The 17925-nt window shown below is 41.3% G+C and overlaps 3 protein-coding genes across 5 annotated transcripts in view; 2 read left to right on the top strand and 1 right to left on the bottom strand.

Moving 5' to 3' along the window:
• Nucleotides 1–3804: 3804 nt before the first annotated feature.
• LOC117379033 (SH2 domain-containing adapter protein E-like) lies at nucleotides 3805–12521 on the bottom strand. The gene is made up of 7 exons (XM_033975747.2): nucleotides 12403–12521; nucleotides 10739–11687; nucleotides 8936–9062; nucleotides 7110–7343; nucleotides 5894–6101; nucleotides 5220–5339; nucleotides 3805–4577 (listed from the first exon to the last, which is right to left on the bottom strand). Exons 2-7 carry the CDS (start codon nucleotides 11228–11230, stop codon nucleotides 4394–4396), a joined length of 1365 nt encoding a protein of 454 aa, XP_033831638.1. The 5' UTR covers nucleotides 11231–11687; nucleotides 12403–12521; the 3' UTR covers nucleotides 3805–4393.
• Nucleotides 12504–16937, top strand: pygo2 (pygopus homolog 2 (Drosophila)). Of its 2 annotated transcripts, XM_033974790.2 has the most exons (4): nucleotides 12504–12642; nucleotides 13339–13402; nucleotides 13955–14007; nucleotides 14082–16937. In XM_033974790.2, exons 2-4 carry the CDS (start codon nucleotides 13351–13353, stop codon nucleotides 15714–15716), a joined length of 1740 nt encoding a protein of 579 aa, XP_033830681.1. In that variant the 5' UTR covers nucleotides 12504–12642; nucleotides 13339–13350; the 3' UTR covers nucleotides 15717–16937. The 2 variants fall into 2 exon arrangements, with proteins under 2 accessions (XP_033830681.1, XP_033830682.1); XM_033974791.2 differs by lacking the exon at nucleotides 13339–13402 and having other exon boundaries at nucleotides 12508–12642.
• Nucleotides 16938–17594: 657 nt separating this feature from the next.
• The window catches only part of cgnb (cingulin b), a 31928-nt gene continuing 31597 nt past the window's right edge, over nucleotides 17595–17925 (top strand). For both annotated transcript variants that reach the window (XM_055225405.1, XM_055225404.1), the window contains exon 1: nucleotides 17595–17835. The gene's annotated coding sequence lies outside the window, so the exon portion shown is untranslated. The remainder of the gene's footprint in view (nucleotides 17836–17925) is intronic.

Below are 17925 nucleotides of genomic sequence, written 5' to 3'. Positions count from 1 at the left end.
ATGACATCGCCAGGTTTAACAATATCCACAAATACTAAAACTGGCGAACAGCATAGTGAATGTAATTTGAACTCTGAAATGAGAATGGGCGATGGTGTATGGACTTTAAAAACACTTCCACTTGATGAGAGCTTTTAAAGCTTTCAAGAGAAAGACAACCTAATATGCTGATTTACTCAAACAAATGTCTATGAAAACAAATATATGTAGAAAATGTTATACCATGAAAGCTGAAAAAGTGTCAGTTTTGCATATGGGTTTTTAAATATTTGGGGAATGAAGCTTTTTTAAGCAGAATCCAGAATTCTTGTCATTTTGAAGGTGCTTGTAATTGTTTTGCTTACATAGTAGATGCTTGGATGGTTTTGCTTTGCCTTGAAAGTTCCACAGTACGGAATTAGACGTCTCCACAGAGTTGTTAAGTGTAATGTCACTTCCGGGTCCAAGGCAGGTAGCGCTGCATAACGTCAGATCTGTGGAGACTGGAGAAGCAATACTGTTCACACTTAGAATGCATTTTTTGTATATTTGAGAACTGAATTCACATGTAATCAAGTAAAAGCAAGAAAAAAGTTAAATGCCATTCTGTGGAACATTCAAAGCAAAAACATCTCAGGTGGTGGACAGGTGGCATCAGAGAAGTTTCATAGTGCACCTTTAACTGAAAGTAACGGGAACATGTTTTGACTGCTGCACTTGTGTCTCGGATCAAAGTTCACCAGGCCTCCTTTTAATGCTGCTGTCCATCAGTCTGTGTTTGTTTGTCTGGATATGCCACACTGTACACTGAGCCATCCTCTCCCTACCCTCTATGCTCTGATGGGTGTGATAAGGACAAGGGCAACACTTGGGTTACCGATGGGGTTGAGTCAAGCGAAACCCAAAGGTCAAACTAGTCACATTCAGTCCAGAGCATGTCAAAGGTGCAGCGAACCAGTTTAGGATAGCAACACAACATGAGAACAAAATGAAATTATTTATCAAAGTATACAGTGCCATGACGGGATGGCATTGCATGTGTCTATATGATCTGATAATTAATCCTCCTCCAGGTGTCTTCTTGGCATCAACTTGAGAAGGGTTTGAAATTCATCTAGATAGGAAGTCACATAAGGCTTACTACTGCCAAACAGCTGTCACATAGACATCCATTCTCTGATATGTTTATGCCAAAGGTGCCTTCCAAGTCACCTGCAATTTGTCAGGTCCCATCCTTAACCATATCACTGCTGAATCTCACCTCTTTTATACAGTCTTAGATCACGAAACACAACTCTGTACCTTCATAAATTAAAGGTCTCTTGGCAGGAGCGTCCTATCCAAAAAGTCAAGGTGATAGACAGACTGTGGTCCTCAGGTATCATGGGGTGCGTTTGGGTTCGTAAAGGAGAGGACAGCCGTGGAAGGAGAGATGGGCAGTGTCGGTTGCGTCTTTTTCCCCCTTCTGAATTAACTGGCCTTGACATGAAGTGTAATGATACGACTCTTACTGTTTATTTTAAAGAGAACTGTTTATCTCATGCTAATTATCTGTCTTCAATGTAATTCTCTCTTAAACCACATTCTCCTCGATGGACCTTCCCTCTTTAACTTAAACCATCTTAAAAATAATTTAAATCAAAACAGTAGACATAATGCTGACTTATGGACTTTGTGGATAGAATAAACCACAAGTGGATGGGAGCTGTCAGCAAGTGAATGTTTTGATGTGTTGCAAACATTTGTAAGGATGTGCGCCATGTCGACAGATTGTGATGGACTGGGTCAGAGCATCTCCAAACCTGCAGCTATTGTGTGTTTTTATAATCGCCAGTGGTCAGTATCTGTAAACATGATCAAAGGATGTAACAGCAGTGATCCACAGAGGGAGGTTACTTCTGATGGGCACGTGTGCAAAGAATAAACAATGCATGAGGTTTGCTGTGTATACATTTCCCTATTTTATAGCATGGTGGTCCTGCCTCTCCACAGATTAGACCTGTAACTTGGCCTGGTGGCATCAACAGCTTGTCTCCAAAACAATTAACAAGTAATACCATCTTTCCCAACACTAGGACAATGACTAAGCAGGAAGCATGCTAACAATCCTTAAAAACCGTGTAGCAACATCTTGATCCCCAGGCCTTTTTATGTTAACCATGTCGTAGATGACAATATCAAACATGTAATAAAAAAAGATATATTGAACAAACTAAGTAGGCTAGTATCACATTTTGAGTATCTACATTTGACAGAAACACTCATAAGCTATTTGTGTTGTCAGTGATTTATTCAGATCAAAGAGAAAGCCCCGTGGGAATCTTCTCACTTTGACATCCCGTTTATTACCAATGATAAGGAGGTTGCCCGTCAACTCGTGTTTTGTTTATCTTTCAAAGCTTACACAAATCTACAAAACACACATCAAACTCTGGCACATGTTCAGCTCCCCAAAAGAAAGGAATTCAATGATATTGTGTGATTGATTGATGGCATATACTGGAGGTATGCATTCTGGGAGTTACAATATGTCTTCCACAAATCAAAAAGGCAAGAAAAAATGCAAAGCAGGTGTGTCTTCCCACCAGCGGTCTCTGCCAAAAAGCACAAACCCTTCCCAAAATGTTTGATTAGGAAAAGGCAGGCCTCCAAAGAAACAATATGCTGTATTAGCTGGACTTTTTAGATAAATGTTTTGGATACAATTGGCTTACACGTGTTTTGAAAAAAAAAATGCACTTGGCAGTAAAAAGGAATAGCAGTCACTCCTTTGGCTTGCTTTTCTGTCTCCTAGCACCAGAGGGCATTCAACACTGAGGACAAACAGCTGTGAGAGACACAGGAGGGACAGTTAACCCTATGGGACTAAAGACCCACACATTTAATATATTTTATTTCTTTGTTTATTTCAAATGCAAGGCTTCTCAACTGGTTTAGTTTGATCCTCATTTTATACTTTGCTGTAAATCACTTTTTAAGTCATTGAGATCATAGTCCCGGATAAGCGGAAGAAAATGGATGGATGGATGAGATCATAGTAAATTCTATTACTCTGAGCTATATTGCATGTACATTATTATATATTTTCTTCATCACACCGCAATCAAACCAATTGCATATTTATATTTAAATGAAGGAAAGTTGCACATTGTGTAATATTTTTTTAATCATTACTAACTAATAGCTATACTTTGGTTTCACTACGATGGTTAAAACAAACCTGTGAGGTACTTTTTCAGGCAAGGCCCTACTTGAAAAGCACCAGACTGTGTGGCTTTGTAATTAGTTCAGCACATGCCTGCAGATGCAGAGAAACACTAAAACACATATTAAGATGCATCTTAACAGTAGTAATAATAGTAAAGGAAATAGAGCCTTAACAGGTACAATATGAAACTTTTCCGGTAGAGTTCACTACCCGCTTGTCTCCATGGAGATGTTACTGCTGTGTGCGGAAGGTTCCACAGTATGACATTTAACCACCTGACACCACTACGTCATGTTACAAGTGATTTCTTATTCTGTAAAGCACTTTGAATTATTTTGTGTATGAATTGTGCTATACAAATAAACTTGCCTTACAGTTCAGATCTGAGGAGAGCTCGCTCACAAGAAGAATTTTAGTTTCTGCAATAAAACCCAAAAGCCAGACAAGCTAGATAAGTATAATGCCATACTGCTGAATATTACAGGCAATGGAGGAAACATCTCCATGGAGAAATGGGAGTGACATAGCCTTCCGTGAAAAGTTCCATAGTGCACCTTTAACATTGTATTTTATCGCTTCTTCAGATTCAGAATCAAACCATAAATGTTCCTCTCAATTGTTAGGCCCCTCTAAAGCACATTGCATCCATCTGAATCATTCAATGCTTCACAGAGAAGACAACACCCTCATTCACAGTAAAACAGAGACGCTCCTTCAGGCACTGTGGTCATGGCAAGTTTAAAAGGTTTCTTAGTTCTGCCACAAAATACAGATAAGAGCATTTTAGTCTGATGTGGTGTGTCATTGATTAAATCTTACCAGCTTTTCAGAATGAATGATGGTTTGTTCAGGAGATTGTGATGTACCAGATTGTCCACAAGAGGGCACAAAAGTGAATTTTAAAAAAAGACACATCTACTTCCTCTTAGGCACTAGAGTCTGTAAAGGCACAGCAGGTGGTAATGTTATAAAAACTTAATGTGGATCTCTTCCACATTCATCTATAAGACGTATTTTAATTGTTTAAAAGTGCCTGATGTAACATGCTTCCTCCATAAATCATGCAAAACAGTAGCCTGCGTGTTTTGCATCAAAATCAAAACAGAGGAAGTCACCCAGAAAGTAAAAAATACACACATACATATAACAAATCTAGTCCACTTTCATAATAATTGTAATAATCAAGTTTAGTTAGAGTCGTTTGGTTCAGTGGTTGCGAGGGACAGGATGCATAAGGGTCATGTGCTCGGCTCCATTGAAAGGCAGTCGCTGTGTGCAGTAATGATGGACCACTTCAGGGATACTCGGGAAAACGCAGCTGCTCTGGTCCAACGTGAAACCGTTCTCTTTGGTCTGGGCAACAATAATATGCACACAGCCGTGGCTCGTCCTAAGGTAGAAAAGAAAACCTATTTAACATTCAATTTCTGTGATCATATTTTGTGGAGTGAAAAAGTCATATTTTGATCTATTCTCTTTGGTTTCCAAATGTCCGCAGATATCATCACAAGGCCACTCACTTTGAAATGCACTCTAAACAATTTCCTCTGAAGTAATTTGTAGAGAAATAATTGAAAGTAACAACAACATTCCTATAAAACATAATGTGAAAGACATGGTCTGTAGTACATAATGTACAAGTTTTGAGTGGGATTTGTCTGGAGAAATTGTTTGTCATCTTGATCAAGAATGTGCAAATAATTCAAATCTATCTATCTGTATCTGTTTCATGTATTAACATTTAGCATCCAAACTTTCATGCAATATTTGATTTACAAATCTACTGTTTGAAAAATGTAATAGAAATAACTTCAGGGTTGGATCACTAATTCATCCATAGTGCATATTCATGAAACAGAGAATTCCAACACATCACAAAATATCTTCTGTTTTGTCACATTTATATTTGCATATATATATATATATATATATATATATATATATATATATATATATATATATATATATATATATATATATATATATATATATATATATATGCGCCTCAGAAGCAGTTCCAGGTTTTACTCACTTGAGGGCGATGGAGTACTTGCTGTTGTCGGACTCATTGTTCCTGACCAGAAAACTGGCTTCTTTACAGGACTGCAGCTGAAACTCTGCCTCCTGGCGAGTCACACAGCCATGGTACCAGCTGAGGGGAAAAATAAATATTAGATGTTTTCCCCCAAACTATGGTTATAAAACTCATCTAAAATTTAACAAGTTTGGCTCTGTAAATTCAGATTTTATTATAGGGTCTTATTTACATTTCCATCTCATCTCAACTGGTCTTGGAAAGTTGCTCAGTGTTCACATATTTCAATTCTTTCCCTTATTTACAGGGTTCACTTGGGACAGCTGAAGTATAGTTTTGCCACTTTATGCCTGAGGTGGGGTATTGGGCAGTTTTCCATTGTACCAAAACCATCTAATACTAATGTTATTTAAAGAAGTGAAAGTCTGTTATCATTTATCTAGGTTTTTGTTTTGTTTTTTAACCTGTATGATGTAGTTATACTTATAACACTAAATAGGGTAGATGAAAAGCGTTGAAGCTGGGAATTCATCTCGCCACACCAAGGCCAGCATGATTTAGTATGATCTCAGAAGCCAAGCAGTGTCGGGCCTGGTTAGTACTTGGATGGCAGGACGCTGTTCAGATTTAAAGTAATATCCCAATTTACTGTCCACATTTCTCCTCCTCACCTTTGCCTTTCAAGGGGCACTGTGGGGTCGACACAGCAGCTCTCACTGTCAGAGCTGGACGAGTTGGACGAAGAGGACTTGAGCATCTTCTGAGTCCAGCTCTTCTGCCGGTGGTGCTGATGCTGCGCGGGGGGGTGCTGCGGTTGTCTGGTGAGAGTCAGGTGAGGCGTTTCATCTTTGTGCTGCCACTCTGGGCTGTCGAACTGAGCTGAGGAGAGAAAAGAGCCAACAAGAGGTACATAAATAAGTGCCCAAAACAACTGTAGGTGCCAGATTTGGAAACTGCATGCAGAGTCTCTCTGTAAATAAAAAGGCTGGACTTTGATGTTTCATGCAAGATGGTGTTCAGTATGCCGCTGGTCTGTGCAACCTATAAAATATACATGAGAGCCGTTTTTTCAAAAGTACTTTTATATTGATCCAACACAGAGAAAACGCTTGGTGGGTTCAGAGAATAACTTCCATAATGTGAAGAGGAAATGTGCGAAGTCAGTTATATGGTTTTGTCTCTGTCTATGTTTGGTAGTGCAAGGCTCATAACAAGAATACAGCCTAGAAATTACAAGACAGCATTTTGGTGAGAGTAAAATCCAGTAAAAACTTAACTAAGTTCAATTTGACAGAATCCTCAAATAAATAAGGCTTGAAAACAATACTTCAGCAGAATAAATCTATTAATATATACCCAAGTAGATTTTTTATTTCGGAGCACACTAGTTCTCAAGATATATATTTTATAGGATACGTGCACTGCATATCTTTTCCTATGAGTCTCCACTTTGCTTTTCCAAGAATGTTTCACTGTAAGGAATTAAAATAATATTTCTCCATAAAGACAAGCAGGTTGTGAAAGCAGGCCCAGTTACAGATCATATCTGTGGAGAGGTAAGCCTGCTCAAAGTAAAAATGCATGGTTTTAAGGTATTTTTAAGCAATGAAAAGAGCTTTAATTAAATAAATTTAAGATTGAAAAGTAACGCCATACTGTGGAGTATTCCAGGCAAAGCAATACAATCTTCATGATGACAGCAGGCAGCCTCCACCAGAACATTTACATACTGAACCCTTAATTTCCTATACTACGCAGTCACTGTTGTGTTGACTGTAGAATATTCATAAAGGTGAGCACTCTTTAGAAAACCTACTTTGTCTGTCTTTTAGTATTAGATATGCTTATTTGTCATTTATTATTTTCAGAGTACGTCCACTGTAGTACCTGACAGAGACCGGATGATGCGCTCCTTCTTGAACTCCCAGGGCAGCTCATACTCAGTCAGAGGTCGGAGGTCAAGCTCATGTCTGGTCCCAGGACTCTTGTCACTCTTCTCTGTGCTTCCCTCGTATGGGACGTCATAGAGCTGAGGTACGAGTGAGTCCTCTTTAGGCCCCTCACTGCCCTCCATCAACACACAAACCCTTAGCAAGTCCTTTGAGCCACGCCGTCGGATCTCTGGCAAATAACAGAAAAGTTTAATCTTAAACTTTTCACCATTCAGGTGTAAGAAAACATAAGCAGATTAAGGCTGCATTTTATGTAAATAACCAAATAATCCAAGATACTCCTCTAGAATAAAAAAAAAAATACGGAAAATTAAAACAAATTTAATTAATGAAAAATGTATTAAATATTTAAGTACTATATAAACTACAGTATATATAGTGTGCTACAAATATAATGATCCTAATTATTCATCATTCTGAAACCAATGGATAGATAGCTTTGTAAAATTGCAGTGTGTAAGTCAAGATAATACAGTTTCAATCTCGAAACACCTTCACACTTGATACTCCAATTGCAATTAAAAAAACATTTACAGTACACTTTACAGTAGAATGTACTCATTTTAGACACAAATATTAGTAGTTTCTATATTAGTACCATAAAAATGTGTCTTAAAATTGTTCGACATTGCTCCAGATGATTTTAAAACTACTCAGGAAATGTCAACTATGTCCTATTGACACTTTTATTATTGCTACAGGATCAAATGAGTATCAGTACTTGTTTTTGGAACGATTAGTATTAGGTCTGGCATAACCTATCATGAGGTTTAATGAATGAAAACTCCCATACTCCACAGCCCTGAATCAGTGTGACTCCAGATCCGCTTCTGTTTCCTTCGAATGATTAAAAGAGCCATAAATTGAACAGGTCACATCACCAACATCCTCCAGTAACATACACACCAACTGAAGCTACAATCTAACTCCCTGCCATAAAACATGTACGCAGACACAGCAGGGCATTGTGTTACCCTTTTAGTTCAAACAATAGAGCAATGGCATGAAAGGTCAAGTCAGCGTGTGATTGGACGAGAGTGGTAGTCTTCCTGGATGCTGGGAAGTTTTGATGAATGTTCGAGACAGGTCCATATAGGGGGGAAGGCAGAGTAGTGGAGTAGAGGGAGAAGGGGGGCTTCCTTTATGGAGAATAGAACCAGGAAACAGAGACAGGAAATGGGAAGCAGGATCAGGAAGCTGCACCCATTGTCCAGTGTTGCCGTGGTAACTCTCAGGGGGGCCGCGAGCGCCGGGGGAGCGGGTTCACGTCCGCACCGCAGCACAGAGACTGGAAATGTGAATTGTGTTGTTCGCACCAGTGTAAGCAGTAAAATGTCACCTGTCTAGTGAAAATAAATACTTTTGTAGACAGGGACACCACACTCCCAGTCAGAAGTCAGAAGTCAGTATTATTCTGATCAATTATATAATACTTTCCATATCTCTACAACAGAATGTTACAGTTTTTTTTCTATTGGTTTCAAGCTATGGCAATGATCCTCCGTATTATAGCAATTGCACTTACGGATTACGGATGGAATCATTTACCTGAAACCCAGGAATAGCCTAATAATTATGTGTGATTCTAAATGTCAAAGTTGGATATGACAAATTTAGAAGAGAATTTGCCTCTCCAGAGTCTTGTATCTGCTTATAGCGTTCTTTAGGTTAATCAATGACAATTTAAGATTTTTTTTTAATTTTTTTTAATAAAAATATTATTGTTCAACATTGCAGCATTGTAAATTGTGGGAGCTGCACCTGTGATCATTTGCTGAGCATCATAGGGCTCCATGTAGCCGTCGTTTTCACCGACTCTCTCCGCCTCACGCTGCTCTCTGGTCTTTTGAGCATCAAACGGGTCGGCATAGTCTTCAAGGATGATTACCTAAATCACAACATTCAAATAAAAGTAAACAGATTTCATGATTAATTTACTCATTTCAAAATACTGTACTTTTTTACATTACATTTGAATTCCAAACTTGACCTCAACATAGAGCATGAGAAATCCATTATTTGCATATTCAAGTTTCCAAACAAAGTGAAGTCTTCTTTGCATGTGACAATGGTAAATGTGGTCAGAACTCCTTATTGTTATGATATATTATGTGTCTTATGTATCATCTTGTCCTGATGACAACTGAGATTATAAGAGTCAAAATAAAATAATTGTAATAATAAATACGACCATTTTAGAAGCAGAAAAATGTGAAATTGAATTTAAAGTGAATTAAGGATTTCATATTTTGGATGCTGTCAGTAAATGTGAACATGTTAACTTCATGACACCATTTTTATAATAAAATAAACTTTTATTCTGTGACATCCCCATTTGTCACTAGCAAATAAATCATTTTTACAGAGGCTAGACATTAATTATAGCCTAATAATGTTGTTACTGCCTAACCTTTCTATTGTTGTTGTCTTATCAGTCTTATAATTTATTGTTTATTGGAAAAAACATTACACAGAGGGCAGACAATGGGCAAGTCGTAAAATTAAGTTGTCTTTCTTCAATCACTTCCTGTCAGGCTCACTTGCCAAAAACAATTCGTTTGAGATTTGTTGCCTCTTGGACTTTTGTAGTTTTAAAGGATTTGAGGAGGTCAATACAGTTGAGTGGAGCAGATGGAGATTACTGGTATAAAAATAAAATGTTATTATCTAACTACTATATTATCTAAATTTCAACTTAAATTTTATCAGCTAAACTATTGGCAATCAAACCTTACAGCTGCTCCTGCTGTATTATAAAAAATAAAAGCGATTTACACCCTGCTGAAACATAACACCTCTGTTTTATTCTTGCTGCCTTTTATCTGTCGTTTTTCTCACCATCTCTCCTCCATCACCTCCCTCTTTTTCATTTTTTTTCAAAGTCAGCCCTGGAAGGGACTTGGGTTAGCGCCTGGGTGTCAAGTATCACCAAGCTTTTTATAACATGATAACCTTCACCAGGGGGCCCGAATTTACTGAAAGAGCAACAGAAGGAAGGGGAACACCAAGCAGGATTGACCACTGTAGCTTTGTGCCGTAGGTGGGGGAAACCGGTGGGAGTGATCCGGGTGAGGGGTGGAGAGGAAGAGAGGGAGAGATAGGAGGAAGGCAGAGGAGAATTGGACACAATGGGGAGCAAGACAAAGAAAGAAAATGAAACAATATCATTTTTCAGAGCTTGGACTAGATCCTGGTTACTTCTTTGTCAGCAGTATTGTCTTGTTTTATGTTGCCATTGAGTGTGTCATGCTTAAAAAGCATTTTCTCTGTAAAACAAACTATCAAATAATAACAATAAAATTACAAAATTACATGTGCAAGGTTATAAGTGGACTTTGGACTATGATTTGTGACTTTCCAAGTTGTGTTAAATGTATCTTTTTCAATAAGTTTTAAGTTTCATATGATGCAATGTTTGTGAAAAGTGAACCTCTGAATATGACACACAAAAAGCAGTAAGGAAAACACATTCCATTTACAACATGCAGGTGTCAAAAATAGTAGCTATGTAGTTAATAAAATCACATTGTGTTGTATGTAAATTATATATTGTCAATAGCTTACCACCTCTGTTTTGCCTTGGGGGGCTGTTTTCTCAACTTCGGGCACTTGGTTGTTGATGGCAGCACTCTTGAAGTTGGGGCTTTTGTCCAGCTTGTCCACTCTGATCAGTCTGCCAATGTAAGCATTGGCAGAGGAGGAGATCTTAAGAGGCCGATGTTGTTCCTCAAAAACAGATTGGTCGGCCTTGGAGTTTTTGCACATTTTCCTCGAGAGCAGGTTGTCCCAGACTTTGCCATCCTTTTGTGGAGAGCTGCCACCACTTCTGTTCAAATCTACGGCTGAATTTTTCCTATTTCTTCCCGATAGCAGAGATCCAACTCCTCCTGGGCTGTCAGAGGAGGAGGTTTTCCGAGTTTTGGATGTTTTGGTACCGATGCTGGCCACAAGTCCGGCTTTGTTGGGTCTCGGCTGGGATCCGGACTCAGAGGCAGAGCGGATCCTGTCAGTACCATTTTTCAAGTTCATGGGGAACTCCTTGAACCACTTTGCCATTGTGAGCCAAATGGATACAGGAACAGTTGTGTGTCTGCTTCAAAACCGTCCAGCGCCATACACCAGGGCCCCAGAGACGCTCCTTTACAAATCACAGTCTTTTGTCAACTTCCGCTGCTTTATGCTCAGATACAGGCTTGTATTCTGCAGGATCTCCACACCTCACTTTTAACCATGTCATAAAGCTCCCAATCAAACTAGGCTCTATTCATGGAAGCCACAAAAATGCTGCAGGTTGGCAATTCACAAGCCTCTCTAGCTCTTTTATCCCATTTGTAATGTGCTATCCCACCTGTTTCCTCTGCTGAGATTATTCCCCTGGAGTGAAGAAGTGTCTTTTAAGAGGGAAATCCCAAAACTGGCACGTTTTGCTCCTGCTGAAGGTCTTTGGTCCCATTCCCAGAGTGGACTTTTTGACAAGACTTCCCTGATGCACAGAGGCTCTTGACTGGAGTAGCTGTAGAGAAAGGAGGGGGTATCCAGAAGTTGAAAATGGGCTGGCAGGAGCTGTGGGCGGTGTTAACATGCAAAGTGGAAAGACCCTAAAGCCAAGGTGACAAACTTTCTGTGACAATTGCCTCTTATGGTCCTATGGTTAAACTGATGGTCAGAAGTTTTCATTCATAATTGTATCATTAGCCTGTACTAAAATGTGCTACAAACATATTTTAATATCTTACTGATGTCCTAGTTACCTACTGACTATTCAAGCAAATCCAGTAAAAGTCGCACAAGGAAAAGTATGGCCTTTATTTATATGGCTAAAATTGCAAGGCTTAGCTAAAATCTTGCCAGCCACATCTTTGATTTCGATGCAAATTTAGATTTAAGTGGAGCCCAAAGCAAAATTTTCTCCAGTCCACCTGAGTGGTCCATCCATACGTTTGGTTCAGGGTTGAACTAAGTCGCCACTGATTATTAGAAAATAAATAATGTATACAACTGAGTTGATCTGTAGAGTAGAAGAGGTGAAAATGAATCCGCCCCATCATCCGCTGAGATAATGATTAATATTAACAGGGAAAGGTGAAACGCTGAATCTATTATTTTAACATGGTCCATCCCGATAATAAACAGGTCCCTTTTGTGTGTACTATTGTGTATTTTTTGTATTACAATCAAAACAGATGTTGTTTAAGGTGCATTATAACAAATGTGTCAGAATTTCTTACTGACTGACTGCAATTCCCCATTCGGTCCCTAGTTGGTATCTTCCAGGCTGCGCGATGCTCTGCTCGTCCCTCTTTGTCCGGTTGCGACAGAGGCCATTATAATTATGGGGAAATTTGCGTTTTTGAATGAATTATAAATGAATGGTGGATCAACAAGCAAACGCCGAGTGGGGACTGGTTTGCTGGCAATGACACACCAGAGAATTTCGTTTTAAAGGACAGCAGAGCTACGGAGAAAGGGTACAGTTTGCTTCCAAGACAGTCTGCAAGATGGCTAGCTTTCTTCATTAGCATGCTAACATTAGCTAACTAGCTAACGTTAGCATAGTAAACAAGAGCTTTCATTGCGTGTGCGGTTGCTTACAGAAAAATGAGAAACACCCAGTCTGATGCATACAGCTATTCATGTAAATATACGGTGCACTTTAGTTTTCATATCTGAAGTTTAGAGCTACTGAAAGAAGCCTGAAATATTGGTAACTAGCCACATTGGATAGCGTGGCTAGCACGTTAGCTTGCATTAGCTTCAACTTAGCTCCACATCTGTAAGTAATCATTTCAGAGAGGGAGGGGTTCTTGCTAAATTGCTTACACTGGCAGCCAGGCCAGGTAACATCGATTCTTTCTACTTAAACAAACAAGAGTGTTGTAGTAAATTTGAGTAAAATAACGTGCACCAGTGCATTTTAACGGACGCTATTTGGTGACCAAATCCCGGCGTGACAGACACCGTGGGATACCTCTGCAGCTGGAAAGGAGTTTGCAGACCTGGGCCATTGATTTTTAATTTGGCTTGGCCATTACTTCAAATTATAACCACTCACTAGTAAATATGACTTGAAAGTAGACATTTCTTCTCGGCTATAGCCCTCCAGACGTCTTCATTTTTAACTTTTTTTCTTGCATATGAACGGTGAAATGCCACTTCACCGACAGTCATATTAGCTAATGGCTGCCGAATCGGGGAGACTACTGGCGGGACAAGGAAAGCGAAGCAAAGGTAGGATTTATTTTCACCCATCTGCCGATCCGATCGGATTCATCCATTACTGCGCTGCAATGGGCTGCACTGGTGCTAGCAAACCCCATGTGTAAACTTCACGACTGTCTCCGGTGGTGGCTGCTCCTCGCAGACTGAATCTGTGAACGGGGCCATGTCTATCTCGCTATGAATGTATCTTCAACTACGTTTCCTCGTTCTCATGTCCGTCTTCTCCTGTCCCTCATTGACCTTACCTTACTCTGCCTCTGTATGCGGTCTCTTTCCCTTGCCTGGGTCATTTGGTTTGCCTGGGTCATTTGCGATTCAAGGCTTCATAACCTGGCGATGATAGCGCCTGGATGTAGAGCATCTTGTCCTCATGCCAGTCTTTGTCCCATCATTGAACCATCTCAACTGTTGGACTTGAAATGGAGGCCCCAGGTTTAAAAGCTGCCTGTCTGTCACTAAGGGGTATTGGCCAATCCAAATGAGATCTCTTGGTAGCTGGTAGACCGATTATTCAACTGAAATGATAAAAGAATAAATAATTGTATATCTCTCTATTTTCAGCTTCACAGATGAAGAGCCCAGAGAAGAAGAAACAAAGAAAGTCCACAGCTCAGGTAATGACTGTAAAAATTCCAACAACCCAACAGCAGAAGTATTACTAAGTATGACTTGCTTTATTCTTTCACAGTCGACAGGATTTTCCCATCTCACTGAGTTTGCGCCCCCTCCCACTCCTATGGTGGACCATCTGGTGGCGTCCAACCCTTTTGACGATGACTTTGGACCCCCATCTCGGCCTGCTGGTGCAGGTGGTCCCGGCGGTGCACCTTTTCTTCCCAGTCCGGGTGCCGGAGGAGGAGGTGGCTATGGTGGTGGTGGCAGGATGGGAGGAGGCATGGGCTTCATGGGGGGTCCAGGAGGACCAGGTGGAGGCCCACCTGGGCGCAGACCACCATTCGGACCTCCATCCAACGCTGGACCTCACCACCAGCTAGGGTTTGGTGGCATGCCGGGTTTTGGAGGTGGTGGCGGAGGAGGAGGAGGTGGTGGCGGTGGAGGAGGATTTCCCCCAGGTGGCCCATCGCAGTTTAACATGCCTCCGAACTTTAGCCCACCCATGCATCCAGGATCAGGATTCAGTCCTATGCTTTCCCCTGGAGGTATGGGAGGTCCTGGTGGAGGTGGGCCTCCACACCCTAGATTTGGCATGCCTCCACAACAGCAGCATGGCCAGGGAGGGCACCCTTTCAACAGTCCTCCATTACCCGGTGCAGGTGGACCAAGGGGACCTTCTCATGGTCCCATGAATTCAATGGGGGGCATGGGTCCTGGTATGAACATGATGGGTGGCATGGGAGGTGGACCCGGAGGTAACATGGTGGGAGGGCTGCCAGGTCTACCTCCCCAAGGACAGTTCCCACCTTCACAGGATGGACCCTACCCTGGGCCCAGTCCACCCGGACCTGGAAACGAAGAAGGAAAGAACTTTGGAGCTGGGCCACAGCCCGGACCACAGCAACAACAAATAAACTTAAATCCCAATGGTCCGCCCCCAAATAACACCACCCCAGGACCTCCATCCAACTCTGGGTCACAGCCCGGTGGAGGCTTTCCAGGACATGACATCCAACAGGCCAACGCCAACACCCCTGGCCAGCCTCCCTCTGCACCTCCACAGTCAAACCCCAACTCTTCTCCTACAGGACCCTTAAATGGGTCAGGACAGCCCCCTCACCCTGCACCGGGTCAGCTGCACAGCTCTAGCAACACAAACACTCCAAACTCTAATAACTCTAACCAGCAACCGCAGTCCACACCGCCCCACTCCACCCCAGGCGGCACCCCCTACAGCCAGCAGAACAACACCCCTGGCAGCGGGGGGCCAATGTCTAATGCTGGTCCCAATTCTGGTCAAAACAATATGACCAACAACAATGGGGGCAATACTCCCGGTAGCAACCCGAATCCTCCTTCAAACTCCACCTCCACCCCAAACACACAGTCCCCTCTGCCCGCCGGTCCTGCTCCAGCCCCTGCTGGTCCTGGGTCCGGCCCTGGGAAGCCTGGGGGTCCTGGTATGGTGTTTCCCTGTGGCCTCTGTTTGGCAGAGGTGCATGATGACCAGGATGCCATCTTGTGTGAGGCGTCCTGCCAACGCTGGTTCCACCGTGACTGTACCGGGCTTACAGAGCCGGCCTATGGGCTGCTGACCCGGGAGAGTGCTGCCGTTTGGGCCTGCGACTTCTGCATTAAGACCAAGGACATCCAGGCCGTGTTTGTGCGCCAGGGCTTAGGCCAGCTCGTGGCTGCCAATGAGAGCTGAGGAGACGGAGTAATGTACAAGTTCACTTGGACAGAAGCAGTCTTTGGTTGGATTTAAATTGCCATAACTGCTACTTACCTTTCTCTCTTGACTAGCCCTTTATTCACTACAGAGACAACACTCATTGACATTCATGCTTGTAAACAGCACTTTGAGTGTCTCCAATTATTTTTTCCCCTAAATGATTTAAATCTTGATGAATGTCGTAACTTCAAATAGCCCTTCAAAAATCCAGTCTGCCAACCAGCAAAGCACTGACACCAACACACTACCTCACACAGTTTTGACTGGCATGGACGCACTCGCACTGACTGTGATCCACTGAGACTCGTGCACTACATGAGTGTGAGGATATTTAAAATTAACATGAACATACCCACGCTATGGAGCGAGGTACGCACCACTGTACCTACATTAAGTCCCAAATGTCTGATTACATTGGTTAACAAAGTCAAAATTCTTAAAATAATACTATCAGTGCCTAAAGTCAAAAGGGCCTTGAACTATAATTTGACAGTTTGCTTGTATAAAATGTTTATTGTGAATCAACAATAGCTCATTCTCTGAACAATATCCAATTCATACAACCTATGAAACACACACTCTTACTTTATGCTTTTCTTTGGCCCTGTTCTGACTGATTACCTCAAACCAAATTTGCCATCAAAATAGCTGTAAATATTCAAAGGGACATTTTCATTTGTAAAGAGTATGCACAACTGACCAATGAACAAAATTTGTTGTCTTGGGTTAAACTGTAAGACATTTGGGTTTTATACAATACCATTTCAGTAGCCTAATCATAATTTGTGAACACAGTGCTTTTGGGTGGTGTTGGCATAGCAAGTAGTGGCATCATGTTATGTCAGATGTGCTTAGTCCTTTTCGTACAAATGGGAGGGGGTGCATGAAAACCAATGCAGTAACTGTCTGTTTATGTTCTGGCCTCCACAGCAGGCCTTGAAGTAGACCAAATAACTAAAGAACAATTTCATATTTCTGTCAGGCTAAAGGTGTTTGTAACTATACTTCTTTCTTGTTTTTCCTCTATTCAATGTCCAAGTTGCCTTTGCTTTTATTTCTCTGCTTTTCCCGATTTTGTACTGACATTTGTGCTGTGCTCTTGCTCCACTTTGGCGCCTCCTGGTGGAGACAAGCGGGTCCCACACCGGGTGGGGAAGGGAAAGGTACTGAACTTTGAAGTAAAAACAGATTTTTGTATGTGTGTTATAAGTCTTTCTTATTTGTCATGTGGTTTGATCAACTGATTTAGTAATGAAATTTCGAGCATGCAGAGAGCGGTCAGATTGAAAGTGTAGCAATTTAGACATGTTACTGCAGCAGAATCAGATCATGATTGATTGAAATGGTGAAACAAGCTGCATCTTTTGGGTAAGGTGTTCCTGGGACAGGGTTTGTAAAGGCACAATGCCATAGAAAAATCTGATAAAATTTATTGACTGGAGTTGGGGTTTGACTGGCTGGTTTTATTACGAAAAAAAATGTCCTTTTGACATAAGGAACATTGTAAGGAATAATAACTGGCAACGCTTACACAATTTTTCATTATGTCTTAGCAGTTTTGTGGATTTTTTTGTTTGTTTTTTTAGATAAAAGCAAATTTGGAGGCGAGCCTTCAATAGCTTTCTAATTAGAAAGGAGGTGGAATCAATTATAAAATGCACTTACACAGTGGCATAATCTGACAAAGTTTTATTTGCTAATTAAATCATTGCATTTGTACTTCAATTATTATTAAATGCACATGCTGAGAAACAAGTTCATACAAAACAAGCGAGGCGCTTTGCTTTGTGCGGCCTAACCATCAAAAAGCTTTATTTCCAGATATAAAAATGAGTCCTGACAAGCCACGCCCACACGGAACCTCCCACCAATGGAGTCGGTGCTGAGGCGGGATCATGTCTTCCTCATATTCTGGCAACAGGTTGCACGGAGGAGCGATGTCTGTAGTTCACGCAGTTCTGAGTACCATATTTTCATCCCACTAAGAGCGCGCTGAGCTGCTGGCGTAGCGGTCAGACGCACGGGTCTCAGAGAAGAGATAAACAGCGCATTCAAACTGGAGATTCTTGCTGTCTTCGGGGGTGCAGTGAAATAAGTGAGTACCAGTATATTGACACAACTGGGAGTTGGGATTTCAAGTACCCTGTGGGAAAGTGCTCACTGTAAACCGCGTTTTGCTGAGCGG

This window comes from Periophthalmus magnuspinnatus, chromosome 11 (genome assembly GCF_009829125.3).
Source record: "Periophthalmus magnuspinnatus isolate fPerMag1 chromosome 11, fPerMag1.2.pri, whole genome shotgun sequence".
In the NCBI taxonomy this organism is placed as follows: Eukaryota; Metazoa; Chordata; class Actinopteri; order Gobiiformes; family Gobiidae; genus Periophthalmus; species Periophthalmus magnuspinnatus.
Note: the sequence above shows the minus strand (reverse complement) of the source record. Positions and strands in the feature narration are given on the sequence as shown.